Below are 21,724 nucleotides of genomic sequence, written 5' to 3'. Positions count from 1 at the left end.
TGGCAGTTGCATGATCGCGAGGAAGCAAATGAAAAAGTAAGGTCTTTCCCCTTGGTGGCCGATTCTTTGAGGAGATTTGGCAACTCGGGATCCACACTTGTGATCCATGCCCTCGGAAACTAGGTGCAAGAGGTGAAGGTCGGCCGAGTAAAAGCTGCAATTAATGCAAAACTCAACACTAAGAATGTTAAAGAAGAGGAACAGGGGCCAAATAGACCGAGCAATATCAAGGCGAACCGGTGAGATTCCGCTGCTTTTATCTATGAATTGGACCTATTCCTATCAAACGGAACTATGTGCATTGTGACGTGAGCCCTGTAATGCATATATTCTTATGGGTTTCAAGGCTCATGTCTTAATGCACATAGTTCCGTTTGGCAGAAATACGTCCAATTGTCAGTGTGCCTCAACCCTAGCTCCGGTCACCGGTATGAGTCAGCGTTTCTCGGACGAAAGAACGTAACTGCAATTCAATATTGCAAAATGTTCATTCTGAAGTTACATTTTTACCGGGAGCTTGCTAAGCGTGCCTGAATGAAATTTTAACCAATTTTTATTCGAATTTCGTGTAGAAATCAGCGAAATTCGGAAAAAAGTGCGTGGTCATATTATTGTAAAAAAATTGAACTGATAGAGTCAACTTTGCAACCTGAAAGCGATGTTACGTTTGTACGTCTAGGAAACGACAAGATGATCAATGCCACCTGTATGGGGATTTTCTATTGAAAGCTTTGGTCACCATATCAACTTGATCATCAATAATTATTTAACTTATTGTTAGTGATGCAAATGCGCCATCAATCTCTTCGTGGCCGTTAGCTCGCGCAGATTCCATAAATATTTCATGTCACGCTGTACATCAGTATACTAGAGCAGAAAGGGTGCCGCAACTGCAGGGTTTTTTTTTTTTTTTAAATATTTATCACGATACAACTGCCAAGCGCGTGGTGGCCCTATATATCTTCATTTATTTTGCAATGTCTAGTGTTCTACACCTAGCGTCTGACGCTAAATATCACTGCCACATTTTATCACACACAAAGGAGTCCGACGTAGCAGGAGTCTAATATATCGACGATAAAAATGGCTAAGGTTTCTAAAAAATGGTGGTGTTTACAACTATTTTACCCTAAAGTACTGAATTCAGTTTAGAAATGGCGTTTTTTGCTTTAAGCTCTTCAAAATTATTCGCAAAAATCCCGGGGTACTGTCCGGGCAAAACAGTCGAATTTTAACGATATACCTCTTGGACACATTTCAATGAACTATAACAAGCAAAAACAACTTACGGAGAGGGGGACTGCTCTACCGTGCTAAGGAATAACGCCGTATGAACATTCAAATGCTGCCAAGTTTTCTCCCAGGAAATATTTATTTTAGAAGAAAGTTATGGATATTTTCCCCTATAATTTTCTGACTTTTTAGACAAAATTACGAGCATAATTCTCTGGAAAATTGGAAGAAAATTACATGAACATTTTCCAGAAAACTCGCGTGATTTCTCAAAGGAAAGGCAACGACTGAAGTCTCATGCTGCGTTTTTCCTTAGCAGGGCAGAGCTGAGGGAGCGTATCCTCAAAAGTGCACCCGATGTTCAGCTAGTGCTCCCGAAATGAATGCAAAAATGCGGTTGTGGGCACGTGGGATTATAGAAAAGGTGTGGCAACATTCGGATTCCAACCTTGATTGATAAGGCGGATGAATTTATGCAAATGAATGGAGTCAATGCTCTATTCTATAAACCGGTCAAAACCGAACCTAAGATGCAAAGGCGCGATTTTGGGGAACCCTTCTTACGGTCGCAAAAGTTCGAGGAACCAGGAGGGGGGGAGGGGAGAAAGAGAAGAACCACGAAATTTAGTGCAAATAAAGTAGACCGCTCTGTAACAGAGTATCATGACAGTTTTTCAACGTCACAGATGGAGATTCGAGTTTTTGCATCGATTGCGAAAGTGCGAAATCACGTATCTCCGTTTTTGACGTTGAAGCCTGCCGGCCGTACTCTATTGTTCCTTTGAAAAACTAGACAACTTAATTACTTGGTATCTTCCTTGATTTTGCTTTCCTACAAGCAGAATCCTCCGTAGATATGTAAAGCTACAAGCTTTTTTTCTCGGAAAAATATAATAGGAGCAAAGATTTTGACTCACCGCAATGGAGATACGTGGTTTTGCACTTTAGCCATTGACATGTTTTTACTACTTGCATTTATTACATCGGAACATCAACCTTAATTGACACAGAATTGTTAAGAGAATTAAAGTATAGGAAGAGCGGAAATACGGCGATAACAAAGTAAAATATACGATAAGAAAAAGATAGCAGAGTGCGTGCGGGAAAAAAACTGAGAAACTTGATGTTGGTTTGCTTAATGGGTGAAGAAAAACAATGCATTGGCGACGATTTTTCTTGAACTAGTGAGATCAAAACTTGCTGTAGGAAGCTTTTCAGTCTGGTTCTGTGATATTTCCGTCGTGTGAAGAAAACAAGAGGATGGTTTGAACGTTGCATGTCAGGCGTAAATTCTCATTGATAGATGTATCCGGAAATCCTGACTGAATGGTACCATGGCCAGCCTCTTACCTTAACCAGGATGGGCCAGTTTCTTAAGTTCCGATGTTCGCACATTTGTTATAGTTTCTCGAACTGCTTGACGGAAGACTAAATGACGTGTCGATCTCGTGTGAAAATGAGGTAAAGATAATTAAAGGCTATGCATGCCTGTTTGCCACCGGCAATTTATACACCACAATCAGTGTCAAACTGTATTTAATACTGCAATTATACAATTACTGTTTCAAGTGTCTGTCAATAAAAGGAAAAACTTGTGCATTCTAAAGTCTAAAACCAGGAAAATACAACTAGCGTTTTTGACGTCTGTTACTTCTTGGAGATTCATTTTTAGCCAATGCTTTTGTGATGTAGTTCACCTCTGAAATGTTTGCAAAACCATGTGCTTGAAGTGGACGAGGTTTACCGACTGCCGATTTTTAGAAACAGGGCTGTGCCCTAATCGTTCGAAGGTGTTTTAATATGTCGGTTGCACTAGTCACAGAATTCGGTTTTCACTATCGCAACCAATGGGGCAGTCAATTGTGATAACATTTCTTTTTACATGCGCTTACCTATAATCTGGCCACTAGGTGGATCAGATTTTTGGGGCTGATTCCATGGCACTGCAAATGACCTCCGATGTTCTTAATTATTTTGATTATCCCCGGAAAAATTGGAATTTTTTTTCCGAAAACAAGCTTTTGTAGAGAAAATCAAGTTTCAGGGAAATCTGAGAAAAACCAGTGTCGTTCTCATGATTAGCAGTCAAAAATAAACAGAAAATCATGTAATTTATGCCTACTAAATTTTCTCCCATGTCCCTGATATCGAGGTTTTTCTGGTCGAATGCCCTTTTCCGCCCGTGCACCACCATGTAAAGCTCAAACAATGGTTTTGCGTCGGAAAGGATAGGAAAAAAATTTGGGAGGGCTCAATTTTTTTTAAAAATAAAAAAGTGGCATAGTGACATCCAACGTCAAACGCGAGTTGCAGAACTTCAAAAAATTTGAGCTACGTACGAGAAGCAATTTAGCCGCCGACCTGTTGTCTCAAGATACTTAGCTTGAAACAGAAAAAAAATGTTTACGACTTGAATACGCTAGCCTACCAACTGATATACTCCACCCGTGACAAGAATGATTCTAATAAGTTTCGTGCCACTGACCTATTTCCTCTGACATGAAATTTTCCCACGTTTTCTCCTAATAATAACCTGATTCCAACTCTGCAACTCGAAGAATGGTCTTTGCTTTGGGAAATTTGTGTTATCTGAAAAGTTAGTTAATCCTGATGAAGGTTATCGTTCCCATCGATGGAGGGAGCAAGGAATGTTAAGAAGAAGGGATGACAGGGATACTATATTTTATGCTCGGAGGGACTCTCCTTTGCCCAGGAACTAGAAAATTGATGACTTCCCTGCAGACACGGACCTATAGGTTGTTTATCTTCCATAATTTATCAATCGTGAATCAATAAGGTTTGTGTCGCGGCGCGGGATTGGGAGCTTATAATTTAGGTGCGGTTTTGTTGGGTGACTAGCTCGTGATGGTGGTCGGGCGCCTGCCACCCTTTATGAACAACCCCATCAATTGAGCCTTATAATGGCGCGTGTAAGATCAGACATACTCGTCGAAATCAAGACAACACGGTCGAGGGAATTATGAACTTTGTGCTCGCTTCTTGAAGTATCACTTGAAATCGACCCCATTAAAAGTCTCGATCAATTGAATCAGTTGTTTTTCAGCGAGTGCTTGCGCGGGCAGCGTTTTATATTAATGGTTCTAAATATGAATTATATTCAAAAGATCACTTTCTGAGCCTTTATCGAATCATTTCAATGTTCAAAGGTCGCAAAAAAGCTTCAAATCATCAAAATCTGAATAAGGTTTAAATATTTCGTTCATTTCTAGGATTTTTCCCCTCCCCTTGAAGGGCCGGCCGTTAGTTTACCCTGGGAAAAAAAACACATTGGATCTAGATTCCAGACTCTTTAAAAAAACTTCGACAAGAAAAAGGACTCTTGATTTCAGCAGATTTAAGCTTAAATCAAAAGGAAATCCGCTCAAATTAAGAAGCTCGGTTCTTGATTTAAGCTGAAATCTGATTGAATCAAGAGTATTTTTTCTTGTCGATGTTTTTAAGAGTCTGGACTCAAGATCCAATGTGTTTTTTTCCAGTGTATTTTTTCTTAGATAGGTGTGAATCCACGCGACTTTCTTCAAGTTATTTTCTCCAATAATTAAACTGTGTACATTTCAAGACCATTCTCTGTCAGTCACACATAATTTTTTGTCAATCACCCCCAAAATTGTTAAAAAATGTACTACAAGCAACGTGCGCATTGCTACAAGTTACATTACCAGCCATCTTAATTTAAATTCATTTAAGAGTCAAAATTTTGGGCACAATAGATGGTTGTAGATAGATTACTTTTCTTTGAAAGAAAATAGGTCAGCTCAAAGCTGGGAGGCGGGCTTGTCAAAAACTCTTGGTCCAAGAATAATTTCTGAGTAGAAACAAAAACGGTCTTTTAGCAAGAGAAGTTAATTTCTAAAAAACTCTGTTTTTTTCGTCAACCGAAGAACTGGACTGATTATCGATACGTAGCATTCATTTATGCGTTTGAAGATATGCAAGATAGTTTCAATGTCTCTGGGGCGTGCAAATTTTTCTCCAAGGAGCAGTTCGAATTTTTAGAGTCAATACGAAAATTTGAATATTACAGAGGACAAATATTGACACACTAATACTTATCCAGAGCGAACACATTTCCTCTCTATTATTGCCCGTTGCTTATACAGCTTAGCACTTAGCATTAGCTCTCACATTTGCAAGGTCTCATGCTTATAGTCAGAGAATGCTAATGAGATGCGTGACAAAATAAGAGGGAAAAGTTGTGAATCTTTATCAATGTGTAATAAACAAACATTTCAACAGGTAAAAAGATGTGCTCACTTCCCATAGATTGAGTGCATGGATTCATGCCTGAAGAGACAAAGTGATCGTCTCCAATATAGAAGTCCTCACTCACGCAGGCGAATTTTTCAGGTGAGCGGTTTTTCTTTCAAGATCGGTAGAAAAACAAAAGTAAAGTCTTCGACCAAAAAAAAAAAAAAAAAACGCTCTATAGTAACTAGGAGAATAAATAATGGCTGGGCCAATCAGTTTTTGTGCCAAAAAGAAGCGCGGAGTTATAACGCAGCAGACGTCAATTTACTCCATATACGTGTCCAAATATTTTCTCTGGTAGGTAGCATTGACAGCGATTTGTAACCGATGCAATACACTTGATGGATGTTTTAAAAAGAGAATTTGAGGGATGACTTCACGTCCAGTAGAGCTTGCGTCTTTCACCTCAACTGTGCATATTTCACCGTTGAAAGGGTAAGAAACCGCGCCTTCAATTTTTTAGATATGCAGCAAGGACATCCCTCGAACGCGAATAGTTGCATCCAGACGTTATTATGAACGTCAGAAAGTCAAAAAATTTCATCCAAATATTGACGGTTGGAGCCGAAAAATTCATTTTTTGATTGCGACGTTCAAACATTTTTAATTCTTCTATTTTCTTAAAGGGAAATGAAGCACGACATTTCTTTGAAACTTTGTAGGAATTTTTAAGGCCAGTGAAAAAAAAAATAAGAAATTTCAAGAAAAACGGTTGGTTTATTTTTGTTTTATTTTTCAATAGAATAAAACATGAGCAGAGTTCTTATAATTTTTTAGAGAGTTTTAGAATTTTCAGAGTTCGCGTGGCCTTAATTTCCTCATCGGATGGTGTGGGCCCAGCACCATTCTACCATTTTGATATGGATCACTTGATACGGATTATAAAGCATAAATTTGGATACTTTTTATGTTTTCACCTTAAAGTTCTGAAAAAAAAACACTAAAAATTCACGAGATCCTTTTTCCATGAGCGATTACACAACTACACGTTAATATTGTGAGTTGTTAATTTTTTTTCTATCATAGTAATCATGGCCGGATTTACCTACTTATTGCCGCCCATGGGCCGCCTGTATTTTGCCGCCCTCTTCTCATTCATTTTTAAACATCAATAAAAACCATCAAGTGAACGTGCCGGAGGGAGAAGGGTGCATAAGACGCGTGCACTCTTGTTGGATACATTTTTTGCGTAAGCCCTGTCATCACCACTAGCGAAAGTTCAACTCCGTAAACCTATCTCTGAGGGGACAAGGCCTTTTATTTGTAAGAAATGAACTAAAAAATTAAGAAAGAACAAACATAAATGTGGTTTAATAATTTTAACTTCCGCCGCCGTGCCGCGCTGACCACACTGTGTTTGGCGCAATGCGTGAAGTATTTGTGTAGTCTTGTAGGCACTGTGCGTTTCACGCCACGCCGCGCCGACCGCTGTTGACCGTACTGTGTTTGACGCAATGCGTGAAGTATTCATACAGTCTCGTAGGCGCTATTATTTGTTACATGCCGACCGCCGCGCCGCGTCGAGAGCTTCTCCTTTTCATCTCAAGTCCTCGTCATCATTTCTCTTTGCGCCGCGCCGCTCCAGACCAAACAAATTACGTGTTTGGTTTCTCTCTTAACTCATCTAATGAAAGGCGCGCAGTTTCTTGTATCACCGAAATACGACAAAATTAAAAATTAATGAACTCTCAGGAAATGAGAGATTTTTTCACCTTTTCTTTTTTGTAATTTTTTTTGAATCCGATTTTTTTGTACGTACATTAAAAAAAAATTGCCAAATTTGCCGCCCCCTAATTTTGCCGCCATGGGCCGCGGCCCATGTGGCCACCCCCTTAATCCGGCCCTGACAGTAGTAATGAATTAAATAGGAACTTGCCTCATCTACAGGGGCTTACTAGCTATATACATGGAGAATAACATCACATTTTCTGGAAGTTTCATTTCACAGCGAGTTCATCCGTTCCAAATGAGCCAAACAGGAAACGAGTGAATTGTCGCTGATGCTTGCTGAATTTTTTTGGCGGGAAACCCAGATTCTAGGATAATAATGGTTGAGTCAACACTTTCCTCAGCTCATACCATAGCGCGGAGAAATCGGTTCGAATTGATTTGAATCTGCAAGTGACTTGGCAGCGCCCACCTATTTATCTCTGTTCTCCCCTGGAGCCTGAAGTTCAGCTGGGCCACTTCCTCGTGCATGCTAATGTGCGAAAGTGTTGCCTTTTTGTCGTTAAATATGTGGTATTTTTCATAAGGAATTGTGCAGAATAACCAAAAACCCTTAACAGTGTACAGCAGAGATTTAAAGAGAGTCCCATGGGATTCACTATAATAGCTCAATATGGTGCCCTAGAGTCAATATAAAAATTCGCAACTGTGGCGCGCATGTGCCTCTCTGGAAGCACATGGGTCGGCTGACGACTTTTCAATTTACTTTTTCTTTCTTTTCGATTAGAGGACTTGCATCAGTCTCCTACTTATATACGATGGTCTCTCTGAAATATTTGCATTTTTTTTTTTCTACAACTACAGAATTTTGTGACTGGCCAATTTAAAAAAAAAATCATTCAATGAATTCATCCGTCAGGTCATCAATACAAATATCGGTGCGAATTAACCATTGCTGAGTGCTTTAATTTGATTTTTTTAAACATCATTCGCTTCAACTATTCTTTCCCCGAAGATTTTCTCTTCTTCTTTTATTTTTTCCTTTTTTTCTTTACACTTCAGACATTTCACGAGGGATACTCTTAAAAATCTTTCAAGAAAATTTCTACTGTAGATGCGGGCTCCGAGCTTTTAAGATTTCTTGGTCGAAAGAGTTTGTTCGGGATTCCCTCATGCAGAACTGGACCTGGTCCTAATCGTCTATCGTCTTCTGCTAGAAGGTAGACACGTGGAGATAGTTTCCTATCTCGGTGATTCATCAACGAGGACCAGGTTTTTTACTACTTTCAGCGAAGGTGTATGGAACTTTCCGAAGTGACTCTGATTCCCCAAGTGAGGAAGTTTCTTCTCCTTCCTCCCCTCCTTCTTCATTATCTTTTTCTTCTTCTTCTGCACTCCTTTCATTATGTTCGTCACATAGCTAAAATTTTCGCGAGTGGATTTGGTTAAGTTTTTAAATTAGCTGCGTTACAAAAAAAACCAAAGTCCTTCCTGGCGACGCGACGATGCGCTTACAATATTTGGTTTTCATGCTGGCAGCAACGACGACTACATCCAAAATTCTCAACCCACGTCATCCAAACGTGGGTCAGAATTTATCGAGAAACCGACTTTATTTCTTTACTTCAGGAGAGCATTTTTCTCCTTTGGTTCGCAACCCTGTTGATCTAGTTGAAAAGTCGCTCAAATCTTCTCGCGAAACTTCGCCGTAGTGCAAAAATCGCCCGCGTGCGAGAGCTCTATGCTGTCGTTCTAAAGAAAAACGCCGTATGAGCATTCGAATGTTGCCAAGTTTCCTCCCAGAAAATATTTATTTTAGGAAAAAGTTATGGATGTTTTTCCCTGAAATTTTCAGACTTTCCAGATAAAATTTCGAGCAAAATTCTCTGGAAAATTGGGAGAAATCATACGCGAATCTTCTCGAAAATTCGAGGTTTCTCAACCGAAATTTGGCAACGTCTGAAGGTTCATAGTTTCCCCTAGCACGGCAGTTTGGACCCACCAGTCTTGTGTCCACAATGCATTTTTGGGGGGGAGAGGGGGAATCTTCAGTGTCAATAATCCAATACTAAAGGCACTCCAGGATAAACCCACGCACTCAATCGTAGAGCACCTATTAAGAGATGGCCACTGGTGTTACCACCTCTGATTGGCTCAGCCATCTTAGGCTGAATAGAGCCCTTAGGACCCAAAAATGGCGGACGCCATAAATTAATGTGGTGCAAAATGACTCAAATTGTAGTTTTCTTTGCTTATCGTAACGAGAAATTAACCCAAATGCACTATTGCGATTCTTTACATATTTTTAAGGCTAATCGTGTGCAATTTTTGAGAAAAATTATCTTAGATGTAGTAAGGTTGGCAGCAAGTGCGGTTGGTGATAAACGTCAGAAGTTGGCAATGACCCCCCTCCCATCCTCAAGAACCAAAACAAAGCACCGCCATTTTTCGGTCCTAAGCCTCTCCATGGGGCGCACGCAGTGGCCGTACTCTCTTAATATAGGCACTCTTCTCAATCGTGGCCGGTGAAAGAGGAGTCACTCAATGGGCCGCCCTTGATATCGAGGCGAGAGAAAATACGCGGTGGATTTTGAAGGTACCGCGGCCCAGCCGCCGGGACGTTCCCTCCGGCTCCGGTTCGCGGGTCCGGGGTCCGGGCGCGCGGCGCCGGTGCCGGTTGGGTTCGCGAATCTGGTCTCCAGCGCGGTCGGACGTGACCTGTTTTGCAAAGAGCGCGAGCGGAGATGTGGAACGCGACGCGCGACGTCGAGCCGGGATCGGGAGCGAAAGACGCTCGTTTTAGGTCTCGAGCAGATTAAGAGTTTGATTGCGTAACCGCCGGTCCCGGTCCGCGGTCCGGCCGCCTGGAATGGGAATCCCATTGAGAATGGGAGAGGAGCACAGGATTAGTATAAATGCTCGGCCTGTGCCTGCCTCGCCGGCTACGGTCTTTTTACACTTCGCCTTCGCGTCAAGACACAGTGTCTGCTCATTGTCGTCATCCGGTCCGTGTTGCCATGTCCGGGATTCTCGCGTTGGTCGTCGACGTTGTGTCACCTCAGTAACAGCAGCGTTATTGGGGCAGGGCCAGGGAAGGGATCCCGCGTGGAGACATCCTTCTTTCCGGGAACACCTGGCTCTTCTCCAGAGAAACTTTTACAGAAAAACAGACACATTCATGTACCTACACGCTAATCCCTCGTACTTTGAAGAGCCTCTCAGGAATTCTTATATTCCCGGCACTTGGTAGATAAAATGAACTTCTCCCAGCAGCGAACGTCATATCCGCTACCAGGAATTTATGTCCACCTACCTTTCGTCAATTAAATAAATGCCCACCGCTATTTATGTCCACTAAACGTTAAGTCCAGTCTTTATTAAGTCCACATGATTAAATGTCCAACCATGAATATGTTCAAAATTGTCCAAATTGTGGACATGTTATGTCCACATTTTTTTCTTCTCATTTAAATGACAGGAACCACCTCAAAAATAAATGCATACTACTACTACCTTCATTCTTAAAAACATTTCATTCATGAATCAAGTCATGAAAAGAACAGACTCTAAGAGCAGATAAGCAGATAAACATATGTTCATGTGTACACTGTACGGATATGATAAGATGAAAACCAAAGCGGGAGCCTAGGAAACGCTCCAATGCCAAATTAAACATTTTTCAGTAACAGATGCAGTCAAAATTGAAAGTCCTCTTTAACTAGTTATTTCGTGCGCCTTCAATCTTGTAGGATACTGTGCAACGCCTCTGACGCGAAATAGTTGCTTAAAGCGTTGCGGCGCGGCAGGCAACCAGCGTGACACGCGCATAGGCGCCTACAAACCTAACGGGATACTTCACGCGTTGCGCAATGCGTGAAGTATCCCGTTAGGTTTGTAGGCGCCAGTGCGCGTTCTGCGCTGCTAACACGCCGCTCCGCTCTGTGTTAGGCTCTAATATTTAAACTCGCGGAGTCAGCGTTTTTCAACTCATGATTTTGAAATGTTTGCACTCTCTGCATTGATTATTCCTTTTAAACTGATGAAAAAGAAATATGTACTACTGGAAAATATAATGTGTTTTTTGTAAATATAATAGTGGTTCCGTATCAAATTTAATGATTTCCAAAGCATTCAAATTTATTCTTTTATGTTTTGGGCTTTTACTGTGCTGCAGCGTGGTGTAAGCGCAACCAAACGCTCAAAATTGGACGTATTTGACTCAAGGAGGTCGATGTACAAATAAGTTAAAAACAAAAAATTGCGTGCTTCTTAGTTTTTTTCCTCTTTTATTAATTTTTGTATAGTTTCTTTCATCACAACTACGGCTCATTGAGATTCATATCGATGCCATTGCTTGGAAAAGGTTTTACAAATATTTACCACGTTTTAAAAATGTAAATGTTTTTAAAATGAAGTAATCAATTTCATTAAAAAAAAGAATGTACATTTAAGGCATATTTTATATCGGAAATTTCAAGGATAGAAATGAAACCAAGTATTTACCAAAGACAATTTGAAAAGATGAATCAAAAGAAGAAATTAACATTTCATTTAAAATATGAGTTACGATAACAACACCTCATTCTCTCTTAATTTTCTCATTTCGATATTGTCAATATAATTTTACACACGGACTAAAATATGACGCTTGAATTTGATTTTAGTGGACTTTACATTTGTGGACTTAAGTTAGTGGACGTTTAAGTAATGGACTTAACAATAGTGTGGGCTTTAGAACTGTGGACGTAAAAATTGTGGACGAAAAGTCTGTGGACGTAAAAAAAGTGGACATAAAGTCCGTGTACCTCATATCCATCGGATCTAATGAGGAGGTGACAAAACTCGCAGATATAATTTCATACAAATAATGTCGCGATTTTTTTAAATGTATTATTTATTTTTTTTAAAGGAAACAAACAAAGTACAATTTTATAAACTCTGAAATAACGTTTTTTGCCTGTTTGTTGAAGAATGGTGCTCAGATTGTGCACACAGGCTTTGGGAAACATAAGCCCATGCGTAGAAATGTTCTCAAGAAAAGAGTGAATTTTTTGAAAAGTGCAGGGAAGGGGAAAATTATCAGAGCAATCCATTTGGTCACCACATAGTTCCAGCATCGTTGCATGACAAAGAAAACCTTTCAATGCGACCGTTTTTACCTCTCAAAATTCTTCAACTCCCGTAAAAATTAGTGCCCTCCACGCCTAGGAAAAATGTCCAGCTACACCAATGGTGACGTTTTTGAGGGGTATAGCATTGAGCAGTAGGGTGAGCGTTAGAAACTTATGTGGTTTAAGGACCCCATTTTAAAGAAGAATTTTGACCTTAAAAAGTGTTCCGACGCTCACTATCAGAAAAAGTCCGAACAAGAATAATTGTGAATCGTATTCACGGGGAGGAGATTTAGACTAACTACACTGAAAAAAAATTCTCGGCGTTTTTACCAAGGTCCGTTGGGACCTTTACCATCTCACTTTTTTAACCAATTATTGGTAATTTTACCAAGACTGATTGGTAAGCTTACCTAAAAACTGGTATTTTTACTGTTTTTTCAGGTAAGAATACCACTTTTATTGGTAATCAATTCCCGGTAACTTTGCCATTTTATGTCGGCAATTCTACCACAATCGATAAAAAATATTGGTGTTTTTACCGGGGTCCAGTAAAATTACCGAGAAAGTCAATAATTTTACCGAGATTTCTCGGTAAAATTACAAATTCCATAAATGGTAATTTTACCAAGAAAAAACTGGGATCAAATAGAACTCGGAATTCTTGGTAATTTTACCCTTTTCTTGGTAAATACACCGAGATTTTTTTTCAGTGTAAGAAGACTGAAGAAAATCAACTCAGGAACAGTCTGAGCTAGATATATCAATGTAAATTCCTCTGGTAAGCCAACCAACAACGTAGTGACTCACATGGCAACAGTGCCTCACATAAGCTCCAGAATCGTCAAGATGATGAGCTTTAACCACCCGCGATATCGCGAGTAGCACCAAACTTCGAGCGGCACATTGAATCGATTGTATCGATATTTCGAAGATCTTTGACGCCACATCTCCAAAAAACCCGGTATATGATTATGATCGCTCTGTTCGATATTTTTAATGACAGTCACTAACGCTCAGTCTGTCGTTGCCTTTCGTGATCGAGAGATCGATATTTCTCATGGGGATTTCTGCCTAGAATCGAAATCCGATCTCTGACACTTCTTGATGCTTGATCACGGTTCTTGGCGGCAATCGAAGTAATGACCGGTTTCTTTCACTTGTGTGAGTGGCTTGAAGCATTTTGGTCTTTCGAGATGTCTCCAGTCGAAATCATCGGAGATGTCCGCTCACGTTTATAAAATAGTTAACGCGCGTCCCCCGTGAAGATCTGTTCTCGTTTGTGATCAGTGGCCCTCGATACTTTCCCGTGAAAATGCGCGCCCACTTTAAGTACGAAATTTGAGACCGATTTCATTGTTTTCTTTAAAAAATATTTTTTCACACATTGCTGAATTTTATAAAATAATAGAAAATGCATACCTACGTGATGATTGTGAAGTTTCTGTGGAGGAAGGAGAGTGAGGCCTTTATAATTGAGGGATCGGTGGAACATTTTTTTGATTATTTTCGAGGCCACTGAACCTTCAACTAGTGCAAATTTAGGCCCTTAAATGCCTTGTTGTCCTGGCGCTCCGAGGATATTTTCTTGCGCAATGTCTTTCATATCGGTCATGAATCGTTTTATTGAGTTGGTTCATTTCATTCATCAGGTCAAGAACAATAAGCGTGGCTAGAGTGCTACCCCTAAGTGTTTCTTCCTCTCGTTATCCGAGCAGTTTAATCTATTAGGTCATAACAATTATTTTTTATCGATGGATTAAATTGATTTAGTGCGATGGATACAACTCATGAGTAAGGCGGAATGTTGAAAATAGCTAACAAACTGTGGATCGAAATAGAACATTTGGTAGGAACTTTTGGTTGAAATGCGTTCCCAGCTAGTTTTGAAGGGCAATACACTCTACACCTCACTACAGACTGATAAATTTAGGATGGATCATGAAAACTTTGGATAATTTTTGCAGGGATATCATTTTTGGCCCTTGTTTTCGGATCTCCGTTTTTCCAGAGGAGGCTTAAATGATGCATCGAACTTGGCCGCGGCACACTTTCGGCAGAAAAAACTATGTCATTCTCGGAGTGAAACAATCTAACAAAGACTCGAATTCGCTCTTTTAAGTTCTAGAAGCTTTGTTATTCTTCCGCGGTCTAGCACATTATTAAGATTTTCAAGTTTTCAAAGTTAGCTCACGCTCAAATCAAAATGGCACACAATAAATTAAGAGAGACTTACCACAATGACTTACCCACAGACTTAACCCCTTTTAGCGGATCGCCTCATGAGAATCAGAGTGTCTCAGAAAATGTATCAAAACCATTTAGTTTGACAGATCTATATATAAATCTTGGTTGATAGGAGAAATTGTCGTTTATACTGAAAATTAATCATAGAGGCAGAATTTCTCCCAGCAGATCACACGCTCCTCAGGTCCAGGAATTTACCCTCTCCTATTTTTCATATACAGACAGTCGGACATTACGGAATTTTTCACGTAGTATATGAGGGGCTTCTTAAAAAAATTGAGAAGACGGTGGAAAAAAAAAGAAACACCGAGATTTCTATGCTCTTATGGAGTTACTTTAAAGCAAAGCGGAGACCAGCAAGTAACACGTGGTTGGCCGTTCGATTGTTAGCAGGATCGATATGATAATAACTCAAAATCGTCTTCAGTGATTACCTCCATAATTTGTACGTTAATTTTCCGGCTAGGTGTGATTTTTCACGTAGGCACATCTCTGATAACCTCTGATAACTGGTGGATAGCATTTCCTTGTTGAATAATATTGAAGTCTACCAAAACTTATTATCAACAAGTCTGAATGTGTTGCATTCCGATATAAAAAAAAGTACACTCAGGCACAAGGGATTTTTTTCGTTTTTTTTTTTTTTTTTTTTTTTTTTTTTTTTGTAAAAGACAAAAAATCAGAAAACCATTGCAAGTATATTTTAGTAGACTACCTGTGCCAAAGCTCTCAAAATCGTCCTATCGATTCCCCAATAACTAATCGAAGTCGCCATCGAAGACCTCATTGGTGACGCCATCGAAACTTCAGATCGTGACGTCATTTCAGTCTCCACCTATGAAGTGACCAATTTCGCACATGAATACGCCACTGATGAGTTACACGATGTATTAAATAGATTCAATTAAGACTTTTTTTGTAGAATCATGCAGTTGATGACATAAAAAAATGCTGCAAGGAAAAAGGTCTTAGGTCGAGGCCAAGGTCTTATGGGTCAATAAAGGGGGGGGGGGGGGTTGGAGCGGAAGGGATAAAGAAATTGTGAGAAATTGTGGGTATAATTTTCTCATTCGAGAATTTTGAATGTTCCCAGGGAGCTACAAAACACTTTTCCCCCTAATATTGACATTACACGTTTTTTAAAATTTTTTTCGATGGCTAATGAAATCTTTATACCTAGTGCGACGATGGAAGCCCCAGCAACCCGCAAGAACGGATCAAGATAGTGGATTTTTCAGGAATTAACGCCCCTTAATACATATAATAATCTCATCTTGCTTTCATGTGTGAAATAGATCTCCTACTCCCTCCTCTAGTTTATCTCCCCCCAATAGCACCCCCACAAACAGTCTCCCGATATGAAAAACAGGTGCCATTTCAATTGCATTATTTCAAAATAGGCAAGCTTCGAATCTATTTTTAAGTGATTACCTGCGTTTACTTTGTATCATCAGTGCGTAGATATCCTAAAAATATGATTCATCCACTCTCGTTGCCCAGTAGGTCAGTTTTCGAGATCTGCCCTCGTATCGCCACCACTCGATCCCGCTATCAATCCTCGATTTCGTACTATCCTTCTGAACTTCGCTTCCATTTCGATGAATTTTTGTTTGTTTTGTCGCAACTATCGGTGCATGATGTCATTCTGTGATTTCGGTGCTTTTGTATATTATGACTCTCGTCAGTTTTGGAGGTTCATTTAGTGCCGGCCGTTCATTCCGACTCGTCCGGAATAATAAGTCATTTGCGTGAGTAAAATGTTAATTTATGGGTATATTTTTCTCTCAAATCGAGTGTTTCGAGCCGGTCAAGCATGAAGTGCTGGGATGAGTTTCGTTTTTCGCCGATTCCGTACTTCCGGTATCGGGTTATGGGACGCCACTCACATTCGCATATGCTTCAGTATTTTTATGTAAGAAAATTTTATTGTTAATCACTCTACAGTCTCATGTAACCTCATCCGTCTCTCAGTTCTCGAAGTCTTTTTACGCTTCGAATCAATTTTTCAATTTTTGCAGGGTTCGCTCTTTAACCGCATGGGTCTGCATTGTCATATTTTCACTTTTGCTCCTGGATTCTGGTATTCTGAAAGCAGTAATCAGCCTCTTAGAGGTGAACTGCATTAATAGGTCTCGGTCTGGGTGCATTTTATCAAACTTTTGTGTGAAATTCTATGGTGACGCTTCATGTTACGTTGTCAAGGTTCTTTTTTCTTCTATTCCCATTTCCATATGATGTATTCTAAAGTTGGCTTTATGAGAGTTGATGAATTCATTTACTACTCGAAAAGCTTAAAAAGTATCCAAATCAGTGCAGTGATGAGAATACAACGGAAGCCTTTTGGACTTCTTTCCTTCAGTTCTATCCTGTGGGTAAATCAGAACAGTCTAATGTCATTTTGATGGCAGACTGACGCGGTTTCACTGCACGCTCAGAAAGGTTTCTAGAAGAATCGAACTTTGGCTCATGAAACACCACAGTTTTTGGTCTGAGGAACCGAAATTCACAGTCATGGGAATCGAGCTCCGATTCAGACAACCAAACTTTTCAGGTCTCCCGCAGCTTTAATTGCCACTGGAAACCAGACGTCAAGTTTGGCGTGACCCTTTCTCTTTCTCCCATGTCAGATACATTTCAGGCATCCCTTGATCCTCCTCCACCCAAAGACCTCGAGCTCATTTATGGACGATCTTTAACCTGAATTTAAGTGCGATTCTTCCAGAGAAAAAGAGAGAACCCTCCACTGGACTCTTCGCTACAGATGGAAACTTTTACTTTCGGGGATTCAACACTTCCTAATGAAAAATTATAAGGGAGCAATAGCTATGACCCTTTCTTGGCTGTTGCCTTACCACTAAGCGGAAGATGAGCTTCGGGTGACGTAATGAGCCAAACAAGTTTGCCAAACTTCAGTATGTTTGCGAAACGAAATCCCCAACAAGTCAACAGTTGAATGTTAGAGTCCTAAAAGTAAAAGCTTCCATCATTGGATTACATTTTGCAATAAGGAACTACTAATCCTTGCCCATTTAGAAACAACATATACATGCCATTGGTTTCCCTATGCAGACATGTGCTTTTATGAGAGAGCTAGAAATAGTGGTCCCTTATTTCAAAATGTAATCCCATTGCTAAAATAGCAAGGAAAGGTCATTTTTTGGTCTGTGGATTCCCGTGACCGAGAACTTTGGTTATCTGGACCGGAAACTTCAATACTCCATACGAACCGAAATTTTCCTCTCCATCATGCAGGATTTTCGCTAAACGGGCGTAGTAAACGCGAAGTGCCCTCCAACGAGGGTGTTGGTCATTGGAAGTGAAAAATGCCCTCGAGATCCGATTAAGTTGGGTCTGTGAGCGGAATGACGATGGCCGACGACAACGACGTGGATTCGGAGTGGGACGATTTCGATCGTCTCATGAGCGAGTACAAGGTGCGGCAGAGGAGCGTGAACCCCTCGCCGGTTCTCCGGCACCGAGACCGCCACATCGATGAGTACTACTCGAACCAGCAGCGGGGCCAGAGCTTCTACCCCTGCCCGGCCCCGGAGCCCAACTTCGATTACCCCATCGACTACATTCAAACTGCGGTGAGTATACGCGGGTTGCATCATGGATGCCCGCCATCGAGGGGAAGGGGCCACACTGAGGTTTTTTTCTTCATGAAGTATCAAGAATGGAGATGTTGCGTGTGTGAGGAATTTGCGATTTGACTGTTGATTCTTATGTAAAAGTTCGCGAGAAACACGATGGTGCTGCTGGTTTTCTCTGAAATCATCTCCCAAGCTCAAAAAAGCTCACAAGTTGAGGTCGAAAAGGAGGGGATATCCCACGATATCCTGAGGGTCCACCTCTACATCAAGACAAACTTTCCATGCAAAGATAGGGAGCAAATACATTGACAGGGCTGCCGCTTTATTTGGGGACTCCAAAACTGAAAACACGGCAACCCTGCTAATGTATTTGCTCCCTATCTTTGCATGGAGAGTTCGTCTTGATGTAGAGGTGGGCTCTTAGGATAGCGCGGGATATCTCCTCTATTTTGGCTTCAACTCGAGAGCTTTTTTCGAGCTTGGGAGTTGATTTCAGAGAAAACCAGTGGCGCCATGCAAGCGCCAACTTTTACATAAGAATCATCAGTCAAATCGCAAATTCCTCAAACATGCAACATCTCCATTCCTTCATTATCAAGAGTTAGGGGTGGACTGGTTACAAATTTTCCGGGGGGCAGGCCCCTCCGAAAATAAGATTGGGAGCTCCTATTGATGAAGAACGAAAAATTTATATAAGGCCCTGAGAGACTCCACGAGATTTCTCAATAGTGTTAAGTAAGGCCTCTAAAATGTTTCTCCCCTGCTTTGAAGAAAAGAAGAAAGAAAGAAAAAAACTTCGGACATGACTGCTGTTCTTACGAGCTATATCAACATACCGTCCGCGTTCTGGACTCAAAGGCTGAAAGTTCCCGGCGTAGCACCCAGCGCTGGGTGCTAGAGCAATCGAAACTACGGCTCCGGCACCCTGATCTTTCAGCCTCTAGCGTGGAACGGACGGTATGTCTATACCTATAGCTCGTAACTTTTTTTTCAGTGTGGTGTTAGAGTGTATCTTGATTTTTCGCATAAGCATGGTTTTACATGTAAAACAGGGCTCGCGCATTGGTGGATCCAGCAAATTGGCAAAATTGTTTTTCTCTATCTAAACCTGTTGAAATGCATCGATTCTTGGAGGGGCCAGGTGCTTTGATAATAATCGATGATTCAACAGATTTAAACGGAGGGAATCCAGTGTCGCCAAAATCCTGGATCCGCCTCTAGGCTCGCGTGGAAATTGAGATACGCCCTTTACGATCCATATCTTACTTTTCTTTTGTAAGATATATTCCCTTGTAAGTCAAGATTGAAGTTACGAATAGAGTAAAAAATCATTTAAAATCGTTACCAAGTTTGAAAGAACGTTTACAGGTACATTGTTCGTCATCGGAATGTAGACAGATATTTTTCGTCTATAAATAATCAATTACTGATATTCCCCTTCTATAAATAACCAATTACTGGTGTTGACATTAGAATCCGATGCTGATAGTCACGGTGGATTTAGAATATTCGACTGGTCTTATTCTGATAAGGAAGAGTGTAATAAAATCGTCTGGTCCCATTCAATCTGAACCACTCTGCGTCATGGACCCAACGCATCGGGCAGGGGGTATGCGATGGACTGGGTGATGGAATCTATGTGACTGACCTCAGTGTTTAGATCATGCCCCCAATCACTGATCGGAAGTACAAAATCCACCGATGTTGCCTCCACTGATTGTGACGTCAGTCCGACGAATCAGTTTTAGAAAACAGGAGGGCGCCATCATCGACGAATAAAAGAGAACCTTTTTCGTTGAAATGTTTAAAGCTTTTAGCATACTTAATTGTCAAAATGGGATTCGCCAACCTCCTGACGAATATGGGAAGGTATGAGAAGATAGAACTGAAATTGCCGCCCTGAAGTATCGAAATCGTTCTATAAAGTGGGGAGAGAGTTAAAGAATGACGTAACTGTTAAAGTTAGTTAATGCCTAAAGGAATTCAAGATCTCCAAACACACCCCCTGTAAGGGGAAACGGAGGAACATTGCTTGGAATGATAGTCACGAAATATTCTCTCATCGTTAGTCAAACAATATGCCTACAATATTACTTTTACGACGGGGAATTAAATTTTAGAGGAATTTAGCTAAAAAATTTACCCTAAAAAATAGCTAGGTAGATGGTGATCCAGGTGATGTTGCATCAATATTTCGGCAATCATTGGCAAGTATATAATCTGACTAATTGAAAACAAACATCCAAACAGAAAATACGTTATCGTCTCTATTTTCCTACTTTCGACCTTTTGAATGAATACAAAAATTCCTAGCAATGTTGTTCTCTGTCTCATATGGATAATTGTCTTTCAATTTTTATGCAGCACGTCCTATTCTGTTTTGCCTCTCTCAATTTATTTTCAATTGCATTGCATTACGTGAAGTGGCATCCCTACTGCATTGTTCGAACATACGTAACTCATAAAAAAAGAGAATCTTTTTAAAAATATATCAGCGCCAAAAAAATGCATCGTTTTCCAACTGCAAAAATTGCAATCTTTAATGATAATTAAATGGACGTATGAATGCAAAAAGGAACCAGAGATAGGTGAGAAATAAGGAGTGTGCTCGTTAGTTGAGGGCCGTAAGAATGAATGGGAATTATAAATCGCCGGTGACGTCAGCGGCGACAATGGAGATACCGACGACAAGCCTCCTCAACTAATGAGTTCTGTCCACAACGCTGTTGTCACATGCCCACGACACTCACGAGTCAGCATATTTCGGCGCTTGGTCCCTTTTTATTTAATCTTAATTACCACATTTCATTTTGCTAAAAGGAATCACGCCTTGTTCTACATTGTTTCTCATGCAGCTCAATCAAACACATCTCATCTTTCCCACAAGTTTCTAGCTCCTTTTAGCATAAAAACGATCGAATGAGATTGCAAGCAGTACAACATTTTATAATCATCAAATGCGGATATTAAATTCAACTCATATTTTTTTAGATTCAAACAAAAACATGAACTAATGTCTTGAAGACTTCATAGAAAAAAATAAGTTCTCACGACGGTATTCACACTTTTTAAGCCTTGCCCACTCTACAAAGTGTTTTCACTCACAATCAGTTGAAGGGGCAGAAAGTTCTTTTGAATGCACATGACTACTTAACCTTCATCTGAAGGTGAAACATACGATAACGCGGAACAAACAGTAGAATGTAAAGCATGGAGTGTAACTTTTGAAGCTGCACGGTGCACGCAGTGCACGGCGAGTGAGGCGGTGCAGATATCATTGCAGAGCGCTTCTCCTCTATGACAATGGTGTCTTTTATTTTTGGATCTTGAGATTAAAACTAATGGACTTATTGTTGCGTAAGTCGGGGAATCGTGCTAAAATGGCTCCAGTTTGCGGACTAGTTAAAAATAGTTCGATCGCTTCAAACGCTTTTCCACGCTCAATGTGAATGCTGACAGGGTGATACGGAATTTTGGGGTACATATCGTTGGAGAACAAGGCGCATAAAAGCAGGTTTTGAAAAAATGAAGATTTTAATGATTTCGAGGAAAACTAGTCTTGATACACATTCTGTGAAAAATTCGTTCACGAATTCCAATTTT

At 40.4% G+C, this 21,724-nt stretch overlaps 1 protein-coding gene across 4 annotated transcripts in view; it reads left to right on the top strand.

Moving 5' to 3' along the window:
- ClC-a (chloride channel protein 2) overlaps positions 1-21,724 on the top strand; it is an 81,203-nt gene that overhangs the window by 29,120 nt on the left and 30,359 nt on the right. The window contains exons 1-2 of one of the 4 annotated variants that reach the window (XM_072297968.1): positions 13,494-13,613; positions 17,781-18,118. The exons of 2 other annotated variants lie outside the window; for them this stretch is intronic. In XM_072297968.1, the coding sequence (XP_072154069.1) occupies positions 17,891-18,118 (228 nt within the window). In that variant the 5' untranslated portion in view covers positions 13,494-13,613; positions 17,781-17,890. Of the gene's footprint in view, positions 1-13,493; positions 13,614-17,780; positions 18,119-21,724 lie in introns of those variants that run through there. One more of the 4 variants, XM_019048543.2, reaches the window with a different exon arrangement.

The sequence above is a fragment of the Bemisia tabaci genome, chromosome 3 (genome assembly GCF_918797505.1).
Source record: "Bemisia tabaci chromosome 3, PGI_BMITA_v3".
Taxonomy (NCBI): Eukaryota; Metazoa; Arthropoda; class Insecta; order Hemiptera; family Aleyrodidae; genus Bemisia; species Bemisia tabaci.
Note: the sequence above shows the minus strand (reverse complement) of the source record. Positions and strands in the feature narration are given on the sequence as shown.